We start from the raw sequence: 13,277 nt of genomic DNA on the forward strand, positions 1-13,277 counted from the left end.
CAGACACTCACTCACTCACCCACTCACTCAGCCACTCACTCAGACACTCACTCACTCACTCACCCACCCACTCACTCGCTCAGACACTCAGTCAGACACTCACTCACTCAGACAGTCAGTCAGACAGACAGTCAGTCAGACACTCACTCACTCGCTCAGACACTCGCTCAGACACTCACCCACTCACTCACCCACCCACTCACCCACTCACTCACTCACCCACTCACTCACTCAGACAGTCAGACACTCACTCAGACACTCACTCAGACACTCAGACACTCACTCAGACACCCACTCAGACACTCACACACCGCCTCGGACAGCCACGGCAGAGGGATTGCCCACAGCTAGCAGGGGAGAGAGCATGTCCACTCGGTGAGACGCTCCCGGATTGGTTAGACACTCACTCAGACAGTCAGACAGACAGTCAGTCAGACACTTACTCATTCACCCAACCACTCACTCACTCACCCACTCACTCACCCACTCACTCACTCACTCACCCACTCACTCACTCAGACACTCACTCACCCACTCACTCACTCAGACACTCACTCACCCACTCACTCACTCAGACACTCACCCACTCACTCACTCACCCACCCACCCACCCACTCACCCACCCACTCACCCACCCACCCACTCACTCACCCACTCACTCACTCACCCACCCACCCACTCACTCACTCATACACTCACTCAGCCACTCACTCACTCAGACAGTCAGACACTCACTCAGACACTCACTCAGACACTCACACACCGCCTCGGACAGCCACGGCAGAGGGGTTGCCCACAGCTAGCAGGGGAGAGAGCATGTCCACTCGGTGAGACGCTCCCGGATTGGTTAGACAGTCGCTCAGACAGTCAGTCAGACAGACAGTCAGTCAGACACTCACTCACTCGCTCAGACACTCGCTCAGACACTCACTCACTCGCTCAGACACTCGCTCAGACACTCACCCACTCACTCACCCACCCACTCACCCACTCACTCACTCACCCACTCACTCACTCAGACAGTCAGACACTCACTCAGACACTCACTCAGACACTCAGACACTCACTCAGACACTCACTCAGACACTCACACACCGCCTCGGACAGCCACGGCAGAGGGGTTGCCCACAGCTAGCAGGGGAGAGAGCATGTCCACTTGGTGAGACGCTCCCGGATTGGTTAGACAGTCACTCAGACAGTCAGTCAGACAGTCAGTCAGACACTCGCTCACTCAGTCAGACACTCACCCACTCACTCACCCACCCACCCACTCACCCACCCACCCACTCACTCACTCACCCACCCACCCACTCACTCACTCACTCACCCACAGAGGGGTTGCCCACAGCTAGCAGGGGAGAGAGCATGTCCACTCGGTGAGACGCTCCCGGATTGGTTAGACAGTCGCTCAGACAGTCAGTCAGACAGTCAGTCAGACACTCAGACACTCACTCAGACAGTCAGACACTCACTCAGACAGTCAGACACTCGCTCACTCAGGCAGACACTCACTCAGACAGTCAGACACTTACTCATTCACTCAGACACTCACTCACCCACCCACTCACCCACTCACTCACTCAGACACCCACTCAGACACTCACCCACTCACTCACCCACCCACTCACTCACCCACCCACCCACTCACTCACCCACCCACTCAGACACTCACCCACTCACTCACCCACCCACTCAGACACCCACCCACTCACTCACCCACCCACTCACTCACCCACCCCACTCAGACACTCACCCACTCACTCACCCACCCACTCACTCACTCACCCACTCACTCACCCACTCACTCACTCACCCACCCACCCACTCACTCACTCACTCACCCACTCACTCACTCACCCACCCACTCACTCACCCACTCACCCACCCACTCACTCACCCACCCACTCAGACACTCACCCACTCACTCACCCACCCACCCACTCACTCACCCACTCAGACACTCACCCACTCACTCACCCACCCACTCACTCACTCACCCACTCACTCACCCACTCACTCACTCACCCACCCACCCTACTCATCACTCACTCACCCACTCACTCACTCAGACAGTCAGACACTCACTCACTCAGACAGACACTCACTCACCGCCACGGACAGCCACGGCAGAGGGGTTGCCCACAGCTAGCAGTGGAGAGAGCATGTCCACTCGGTGAGACGCTCCCGGATTGGTTAGACAGTCGCTCAGACAGTCAGTCAGACAGTCAGTCAGACACTCACTCACCCACCCACCCACCCACTCACCCACCCACTCACCCACCCACCCACTCACTCACTCACCCACTCACTCACTCAGACACTCACTCACCCACTCACTCACTCAGACACTCACTCACCCACTCACTCACCCACCCACCCACCCACTCACCCACCCACTCACCCACCCACCCACTCACTCACTCACCCACCCACCCACTCACTCACTCATACACTCACTCAGCCACTCACCCACTCACTCACTCAGACACTCAGACACTCACTCAGACACTCACTCAGACACTCAGACACTCACTCAGACACTCACTCAGACACTCACTCACCGCCACGGACAGCCACGGCAGAGGGGTTGCCCACAGCTAGCAGGGGAGAGAGCATGTCCACTCGGTGAGACGCTCCCGGATTGGTTAGACACTCGCTCAGACAGTCAGTCAGACACTCACTCACTCAGACACTCACTCAGACACTCACTCACTCACTCAGACACTCACTCAGACAGTCAGACACTCACTCACTCACTCAGACACTCACTCACTCAGACACCCACTCAGACACTCACTCACCCACTCACTCACCCACCCACTCACTCACTCACTCACCCACTCACCCACTCACTCACCCACTCACTCACTCACTCACCCACTCACTCACTCACCCACCTACTCACTCACTCAGACAGTCAGACACTCACTCACTCACTCAGACACTCACTCACTCACCCACTCACTCAGACACTCACTCAGACACTCACTCACCCACTCACTCACCCACCCACTCACTCACTCACTCACCCACTCACCCACTCACTCACCCACTCACTCACTCACTCACCCACTCACTCACTCACCCACCTACTCACTCACTCAGACAGTCAGACACTCACTCACTCACTCAGACACTCACTCACTCAGACACTCACTCACTCAGACACTCACTCAGACAGTCAGACACTCACTCAGACAGTCAGACACTCACTCACCCACTCACTCACCAACTCACCCAATCACTCACTCACTCACTCACCCCCTCATTCACTCACCCACTCACTCACTCACCCACTCACTCACCCATTCACCCACTCACTCACCCACTCACCCACTCACCCACTCACTCACCCACTCACCAACTCACCCACTCACCCACTCACTCACTCACCCACTCACTCACTCACCCACTCAATCACTCACCCACTCATTCACCCACTCACTCACTCACTCACCCACTCACTCACCCACTCACTCACCAACTCACTCACTCAGCCCACTCACTCACCCATGTACCCACCCACCCACCCACTCACCCACCCACCCACCCACTCACCCACCCACTCACGCACCCACCCACTCACTCACTCACCCACCCACCCATCCACTCACTCACCCACCCACCCACCCACTCACCCACCCACCCACCCACTCACTCACTCACTCACGCACCCACCCACTCACCCACCCACTCACTCACCCACCCACCCACTCACTCACCCACCCACCCACCCACTCACCCACCCACTCACGCACGCACCCACCCACTCACTCACCCACCCACCCACCCATCCACTCACTCACCCACCCACCCACCCACTCACTCACTCATCCACTCACCCACCCACTCACTCACCCACCCACTCACCCACCCACTCACTCACTCACCCACTCACCCACTCACCCACCCACTCACCCACTCACTCACCCACCTACCCACTCACCCACCCACCCACCCACTCACTCACCCACTCACCCACCCTCTCACTCACCCTCCCACTTACCCTCTCACTCACCCACTCACTCACTCACCCACTCACTCACTCACTCACCCACCCCACTCACTCACCCACCCACTCACCCACTCACTCACCCACCCACCCACTCACCCACCCACTCACCCACTCACTCACCCACTCACCCACCCACTCACCCACCCACCCACCCACCCACTCACTCACCCACTCACTCACCCACTCACTCACTCACTCACCCACTCACCCACTCATACTCACCCACCCCACCCACTCACCCACCCACTCACCCACTTACTCACTCACTCACCCACCCACCCACTCACCCACTCACTCACCCACTCACCCACTCACTCACTCACTCACCCACTCACCCACTCACCCACTCACCCACCCACCCACCCACCCACTCACCCACTCACCCACCCACCCACTCACCCACTCACCCACTCACTCACCCACCCACCCACTCACTCACCCACCCACCCACTCACCCACTCACCCACTCACTCACCCACTTACCCACCCACCCACCCACTCACCCACCCACCCACCCACTCACTCACTCATTCAGCCACCCACCCACTCACCCACCCACCCACCCACTCACCCACCCACCCACCCACCCACTCACTCACCCCACTCACTCACTCACCCACCCACCCACTCACCCACCCACCCACCCACCCACTCACCCACCCACTCACCCACCCACTCACTCACTCACTCACCCACCCACTCACTCACTCACCCACTCACCCACTCACCCACCCACCCACTCACCCACTCACCCACTCACCCACCCACTCACTCACCCACCCACCCACTCACCCACTCACTTACCCACCCACTCACTCACTCACCCCACCCACTCACCCTCTCACTCACTCACTCACCCACTCACTCACCCACCCACTCACCCACTCACCCACGCACCCACCCACCCACTCATCCACCCACCCACCCACTCACCCACCACTCACGCACCCACTCACTCACTCACTCACCCACCCACCCACCCATCCATTCACTCACCCACCCACTCACCCACCCACCCACTCACGCACCCACCCACCCACTCACTCACTCACTCACCCACTCACCCACCCACTCACTCACCCACCCAGCCACTCACTCACCCACCCACCCAATCACTCACCCACCCACCCACCCACTCACCCACCCACTCACGCACCCACCCACTCACTCACCCACCCACCCACCCATCCACTCACTCACCCACCCACTCACCCACCCACCCACCCACTCACTCACTCACCTCACCCACTCACCCACCCACTCACTCACCCACCCACTCACCCACCCACTCACTCACCCACTCACCCACTCACCCACCCACTCACCCACTCACTCACCCACCTACCCACTCACCCACCCACCCACTCACCCACTCACTCACCCACTCACCCACCCTCTCACTCACCCTCCCACTCACCCTCTCACTCACCCACTCACTCACTCACCCACTCACTCACTCACTCACCCACCCACCCACTCACTCACTCACCCACTCACCCTCCCACTCACCCTCTCACTCACCCACTCACTCACTCACACACTCACTCACTCACTCACCCACCCACTCACTCACCCACCCACTCACCCACTCACTCACCCACCCACCCACTCACCCACCCACTCACCCACTCACTCACCCACTCACCCACCCACTCACCCACCCACCCACCCACCCACTCACTCACCCACTCACTCACCCACTCACTCACTCACTCACCCACTCACTCACCCACTCACCCACTCACTCACTCACTCACCCACCCACCCACCAACCCACTCACCCACCCACCCACTCACCCACTCACCCACTCACTCACTCACCCACTCACTCACCCACCTCACCCACCCACCCACTCACTCACCCACTCACCCACACACCCACTCACCCACTCACCCACCCACTCACCCACCTACCCACTCACCCACCCACCCACCCACTCACCCACTCACTCACCCACTCACCCACTCACCCACCCACCCACCCACTCACTCACTCACTCACCCACCCACCCACCCACTCACCCACCCACCCACTCACCCACCCAATCACCCACTCACTCACCCACCCACTCACTCACCCACCCACTCACTCACTCACCCACTCACCTACTCACTCACCCACTCACTCACTCACCCACTCATTCACCCACCCACTCACCCACCCACTCACTCACTCACTCACCCACTCACTCACTCACCCACTCACTCACTCACTCATTCACCCACTCACCCACTCACCCACCCACTCACCCACCCACCCACCCACTCACTCACCCACTCACTCACCTACTCACTCACCCACCCACCCACTCACTCACCCACCCACCCACTCACCCACTCACCCACTCACTCACCCACTTACTCACCCACCCACTCACTCACTCATTCACCCACCCACCCACTCACCCACCCACCCACCCACTCACCCACCCACCCACCCACTCACTCACCCACTCACTCACCCACTCACTCACTCACTCACCCACCCACCCACCCACTCACCCACCCACCCACCCACTCACCCACCCACCCACTCACCCACCCACTCACTCACCCACTCACTCACTCACCCACCCACTCACTCACACACCCACTCACCCACTCACCCACTCACCCACCCACTCACTCACCCACCCACCCACTCACCCACTCACCCACTCACTCACCCACCCACTCACCCTCTCACTCACTCACTCACCCACCCACCCACTCACTCACCCACCCACTCACTCACCCACCCACCCACTCACTCACTCACTCACCCACCCACTCACCCACCCACCCACTCACCCACCCACCCCACCCACCACCACTCACTCACTCACCCACCCACCCACTCACTCACTCACTCACCCACCCACTCACCCACCCACTCACCCACTCACCCACCCACCCACTCACCCACCCACTCACTCACCCACCACCCACTCACTCACCCACTCCCACTCACCCACTCACTCACCCACCTCACTCACTCACTCACCCACCCACCCACTCACCCCACTCACTCCCCACCCACTCACCCCCACCCACCCACTCACCCACTCACCCACCCACCCACCTAGCTCGCACAAGATGGCTAGACACGAGCGGACCATCCTGTCTCTCTCGTGTGTTCCATCATTGCCCACGGCCACGAGGGAGTTGGTGAGAGACGCCGGGAAGGCTGAGGCGTCCACGGAGATCATCTGGAGACACGGGGAGACACGGGGTGAGAGAGAGACACGGGGAGAGACACGGGGAGAGAGAGAGACACGGAGAGACACGGGGAGAGAGAGAGACACGGAGAGACACGGGGAGACACGGGGAGACACGGGGAGAGACACGGGGAGAGACACGGGGAGAGACACGGGGAGACACGGGGTGAGAGAGAGACACGGGGAGAGACACGGGGAGAGAGAGAGACACGGAGAGACAGGCGTCCATGGAGATCATCTGGAGACACGGGGAGACACGGGGAGACACGGGGTGAGAGAGAGACACGGGGAGAGACACGGGGAGAGAGAGAGACACGGGGAGAGAGAGAGACACGGAGAGACAGGCGTCCACGGAGATCATCTGGAGACACGGGGAGACACGGGGAGACACGGGGAGACACGGGGTGAGAGAGAGACACGGGGAGAGACACGGGGAGAGAGAGACACGGAGAGACACGGGGAGAGAGAGAGACACGGAGAGACAGGCGTCCACGGAGATCATCTGGAGACACGGGGAAACACGGGGAGACACGGGGAGAGAGAGACACGGGGAGACACGGGGAGAGACACGGGGTGAGAGAGAGACACGGGGAGACACGGGGTGAGACACGGGGTGAGAGACACGGGGAGACACGGGGAGACACGGGGTGAGAGAGAGACACGGAGAGAAACGGGGAGACACGGGGAGACACAGGGAGACACGGGGAGAGAGACACGGGGAGACACGGGGTGAGAGAGAGACACGGGGAGACACGGGGTGAGACACGGGGTGAGAGACACGGGGAGACACGGGGAGACACGGGGTGAGAGAGAGACACGGAGAGAAACGGGGAGACACGGGGAGACACAGGGAGACACGGGGTGAGACACGGGGAGAGACACGGGGAGACACGGGGAGAGACACGGGGTGAGAGAGAGACACGGGGAGACACGGGGAGAGACACGGGGAGACACGGGGAGACACGGGGACACGCATGGAGCGAGACACGGAGACACGGAGAGAGACACGGGGAGACACGGGGAGACACGGGGAGAGAGAGAGACACGGGGAGACACGGGGAGACACGGGGAGAGACACGGGGAGACACGGGAGAGACACGGGGTGAGAGAGAGACACGGGGAGACACAGGGAGACACACGGGGGAGACACGGGGAGACACGGGGACACGCATGGAGCGAGACACGGAGACACGGAGAGAGACACGGGGAGACACGGGGTGAGAGAGAGACACGGGGAGTCACGGGGTGAGACACGGGGAGACACGGGGAGAGAGACGGGGAGACACGGACAGACACGGGGTGAGAGAGAGACACGGGGAGACACGGGGAGAGACACGGGGAGACACGGGGAGACACGGGGGAGAGAGAGAGACACGGGGAGACACGGGGAGACACAGGGAGAGGGACAACGAGACACGGGGAGGCACGGAGGACACGCATGGAGCGAGACACGGAGACACGGAGAGAGACCGGGGAGAGAGACAAGGGGAGACGAGCGTCCACGGGAATCATCTGGAGACACGGGGGAAACAGATGGGGTAAGAGAGACACGGGGAGAGAGAGAGACACGGGGAGACGGGGAGACACGGGGTGAGAGAGAGACACGGGGAGACACGCGGGAGCACGGACTAGGAAAGACACGGGGAGACACGGGAGGGTTAAGGGGAGAGAGACGGGGAGACACGGGAAAGCCGGGGAGAGGACGGGAGGGACCGGGAGGTGCGTGTGAGGAGAGGAGACACGGAGGGCCACGGAGGGGCGGCGCGGGAGCAGGGAGACACGAGGTCAGAGGCAGCCGGGAGACACGGAGGGGCACGGAGACAGAGAGAGAGCATGAGGGCACAGACACAGGGAAACAGGGGAGACACGCGGGAGGGGCACAGGAAACACAGGGTAAGAGAGCACGTGCGGAAAGACACGGGAGGACACGGAAGAGACACAAGACACGGGGAGGCACGAAAGAGCACAGAACACGGGGAGATGCAGAAAGACCAAGAGACAGAGAACACGGAAAACAAGAAGTCCGGGGACAGAGACACGGGAGCACGGCCGCACGGGGAGAGACGGAAAGACACGGGGAAAAACAGAGGAAGAAGACGGGGAGAGTCCGAAAGACACGGAGACAGAGAAGTCCGAAAGACACAAGAGACACGGGGAGGCACGGAGAGGGGGCACAGAAGGGGCGCCGGGAGGCCTGGGAGGGGCACGGAGACTCGGGGTCAGGAGACACAGGGAGGGTCAGGGAAGAGAGACACGAGGAAGAGCGGGGAGGGACGGAGGCCAGAGAGGAAGCGCGAAGGTTGAGAAGGGGTGAGACGCGGGGTGAGAGACACGGGGAACGAGACACAGAGGTCGGGGAAAACCAAGGTCGGGACTCCGGGTGAGAGAGACGCAGGGGAGCCGGGGACACGCGGAAAGACACGGAGAAGGACAGAGAAGGTCCCGAGAAGACCCGGGAGGGGCACCCGGAGCATGGCGGAAGGAGAACAGAGGAAGAAGCAGGAAGGGTCACGAGGAAGCAAAGTCCCCGGTAAGGAGACACGGGAGAAGGAACAGAGAAGACACGGAGGCACGGAGAGCACGGGGAGACCCGGTGGGACAGAGGGAGCGTGGAAGCACGGAGCCGGAAGAGACCCAGGGAAGACACGGGGAGAGAGGGAAAACCAAGGACCAGGAAACGCAGAAGACCCGGGGAGCGAGACCGGGAGAGGCGGAAGACCGAGGAAGTCGGGGTCGGGGACCGGAAGATCGCCGGGAGACACGGGGTGAGAGAATTCCGGGAGACACGGAAGACACCGGGAGGGTCGCGGGGAGCCCGGAGGGGCACGGAGACACCGGAGAGCGCGAGACGGGGAGACCGGGGTCGGGGGGCGCGGAAGCACGGCCGCGCGAGAAGGCGGAAAGACCCGGAGGAGGCCCGAGGGCGGGTAAGGGAAGGGTCGGGGTTGACACGTCAGCACGGGGAGCAGCCGAGAAAGGTCTCCGGGAGACCCGGAACCCGGGTAGAGAGAAACCCCGGGAGACCGGGACACGCCGGGAGGAGGCAGAGACACGGGAGACCCGGAGCCCGGGGAGACCGGGATGCCGGAAGGAACCGCGGGGAGAGACGGGGAAAAACCGGGGAACAGGAAGGGCGGCCGGTGGCCGAGAGCGCGGGAGAACACGGGAGCACGTCAGGGTTACACAGAGACCCGGGGAAAGGGCCGCACGGGGAGAGCGCGGGGAAAAACACGGGGAGACACGGGGAACACGAGGGGCACGGGATACACGGGAGAGGGGCACGGAGAGCACCGGAGAGATCGGAAACAGGGGCACGGCCGGGCTACGGTAAGAGAGGCACCGAGAAAGCACGGGGAGAACACGGAGAAACACGGGGTGAGGAGGGCGCACGGGAGCCTGGCGGGGAGGCACGGGGTGAGAGAGAGACACGGAGAGAGACAGGCGTCCACGGAGATCATCTGGAGACACGGGGAGAGACAGAAGAGACATGAAAACCCGGAGGCACGGGAGAGGGACCCGGAGACACGGGGAGACACGGAAAGCACGGAGAGACGCGGGGAGAGACATGGGAAGACACGGGGAGACAGGGAGAGACACGGGGAGACACAGAGACACGGAGGAGACACGGGGAGACACGGGGAGACACGGGGAGACACGAAGAGAGACACGGAGAGAGACGGAGAGACACGGGGAGACACGGGGTGAGAGAGAGACACGGAGAGAGAGACACAGAGAGACATAGACACAGAGAGACAGAGACACAGAGACACAGAGAGACAGAGACACAGAGACACAGAGAGACAGAGACACAGAGAGACACGGAGAGAGAGAGACACAGAGACACAGAGAGACAGAGACACAGAGAGACATAGAGACAGAAAGAGACACAGAGAGACAAAGAGAGACAGAGAGACACACAGAGACAGAGACACAGAGAGACAGAGAGAGACACAGAGAGACACAGATACAGAGACACACAGAGACAGAGACACAGAGAGACACAGAGACAGAGACACAGAGAGACACAGAGAGACAAAGAAATACGGAGGGAGTTCGTGTCTCTCCCCGTGTCTCTCCCCGTGTCTCTCCCCGTGTCTCTCCGTGTCTCTCCGTGTCTCCCCGTGTCTCTCCGTGTCTCTCCGTGTCTCTCCCCGTGTCTCTCCCCGTGTCTCTCCCCGTGTCTCTCCCCCGTCTCTCTCCCCGTGTCTCTCCCCGTGTCTCTCCCCGTGTCTCTCCCAGTGTCTCTCCCCGTGTCTCTCCCCGTGTCTCTCCCCGTGTCTCTCCCCGTGTCTCACCCCGTGTCTCTCCCAGTGTCTCTCCCCGTGTCTCTCCCCCGTGTCTCTCCCCGTGTCTCTCCCCATGTCTCTCCCCGTGTCTCTCCCCGTGTCTCCCCGTGTCTCTCCCAGTGTCTCTCCCTGTGTCTCTCCGTGTCTCTCCCCGTGTCTCTCCCCGTGTCTCTCCGTGTCTCCCCGTGTCTCCCCTGTGTCTCTCCCCGTGTCTCTCCCCGTGTCTCCCCGTGTCTCCGCATGTCTCTCCGTCTCTCTCCCCGTGTGTCTCCCCGTGTCTCTCACCTTACGGACGAGTCTAAGAGCCTGTGTTCTTTCGACTTCATTGCTTTGCTGAATGTCCACACAGCTGCAACACATAGACACACAGACACACACACACAGACACAGTTGAGTCAGTGGGTGGCTGAGTGAGTGGGTGGGTGAGTGGGTGAGTGAGTGGGTGAGTGAGTGAGTGGGTGGGTGGGTGAGTGAGTGAGTGGGTGAGTGAGTGGGTGGGTGAGTGGGTGAGTGAGTGAGTGGGTGGGTGGGTGAGTGAGTGGGTGAGTGAGTGAGTGGGTGGGTGAGTGGGTGGGTGAGTGAGTGGGTGAGTGAGTGGGTGGGTGAGTGGGTGAGTGAGTGGGTGAGTGGGTGGGTGAGTGAGTGAGTGGGTGAGTGAGTGAGTGGGTGGGTGAGTGGGTGAGTGAGTGGGTGAGTGGGTGGGTGAGTGAGTGAGTGAGTGGGTGAGTGAGTGAGTGGGTGAGTGAGTGGGTGAGTGGGTGAGTGGGTGAGTGAGTGGGTGAGTGGGTAGGTGAGTGGGTAGGTGAGTGGGTAGGTGAGTGAGTGGGTAGGTGAGTGGGTAGGTGAGTGGGTAGGTGAGTGAGTGGGTAGGGGTAGGTGAGTGGGGTAGTGAGTGAGTGGTAGGTTAGGAGTGGGTAGGTGAGTGTGTAGGTGAGGTGTGGGTGAGTGAGTGGTAGGTGAATGGGTAGGTGAGTGGGTAGGTGAGTGGGTAGGTGAGTGAGTGGGTAGGTGAGTGGGTAGGTGAGTGGGTAGGTGAGGGGGTAGGTGAGTGTGTAGGTGAGTGAGTGGGTAGGTGAGTGGGTAGGTGACTGTAGGTGAGTGGGTAGGTGAGTGAGTGGGTAGGTGAGTGGGTAGGTGAGTTGGGGGTAGGTGAGTGGTGGTAGAGTGGGTAGGTGAGTGTGAGGGTAGGTGAGTAGGTGGGTAGGTGAGTGGGGTAGGTGAGTGGGTAGGTGAGTGAAGGTAGGTGAGTGGGTAGGTGAGTGGGTAGGTGGGAGTGGGTAGGTGAGTGGGTAAGTGGTGGTAGGTGAGTGGGTAGGTGAGTGGAGGGGTGAGTGGGTAGGTGAGTGGGTAGGTGAGTGGGTGAGTGAGTGGGTAGGTGAGTGGGTAGGTGAGTGAGTGAGTGAGTGGGTGAGTGGGTGAGTGGGTAGGTGAGTGAGTGGGTAGGTGAGTGCGTGAGTGGGTAGGTGAGTGGGTAGATGAGTGGGTAGGTGAGTGGGTGGGTGAGTGGGTGAGTGGGTGAGTGAGTGGGTGAGTGAGTAGGTGAGTGGGTGAGTGGGTAGGTGAGTGGGTAGGTGAGTGGGTAGGTGAGTGAGTGGGTAGTTGAGTGGGTAGGTGAGTGGGTAGGTGAGTGGGTAGGTGAGTGAGTGGGTAGGTGAGTGGGTAGGTGAGTGTGTAGGTGAGTGTGTGGGTGAGTGAGTGGGTAGGTGAATGGGTAGGTGAGTGGGTAGGTGAGTGGGTAGGTGAGTGAGTGGGTAGGTGAGTGGGTAGGTGAGTGTGTGG

The 13,277-nt window shown here is 60.9% G+C and overlaps 1 protein-coding gene across 2 annotated transcripts in view; it reads right to left on the reverse strand.

Moving 5' to 3' along the window:
• The window catches only part of LOC142907909 (rapamycin-insensitive companion of mTOR-like), a 38,034-nt gene that overhangs the window by 3,201 nt on the left and 21,556 nt on the right, over positions 1-13,277 (reverse strand). For both annotated transcript variants that reach the window (XR_012931331.1, XM_076057839.1), the window contains exons 6-7: positions 11,784-11,847; positions 7,077-7,203 (exon numbers count right to left, since the gene is read on the reverse strand). Coding sequence is in view for 1 of the 2 variants with exons in the window: in XM_076057839.1 (XP_075913954.1) it covers positions 7,077-7,203; positions 11,784-11,847 (191 nt within the window). In the remaining variant the exon portion in view is untranslated. The remainder of the gene's footprint in view (positions 1-7,076; positions 7,204-11,783; positions 11,848-13,277) is intronic.

The sequence above is a fragment of the Petromyzon marinus genome, chromosome 85, assembly GCF_048934315.1.
Source record: "Petromyzon marinus isolate PM22_M1 ecotype Great Lakes invasive population chromosome 85, UKy_Petmar_22M1.pri1.0, whole genome shotgun sequence".
Taxonomy (NCBI): Eukaryota; Metazoa; Chordata; class Hyperoartia; order Petromyzontiformes; family Petromyzontidae; genus Petromyzon; species Petromyzon marinus.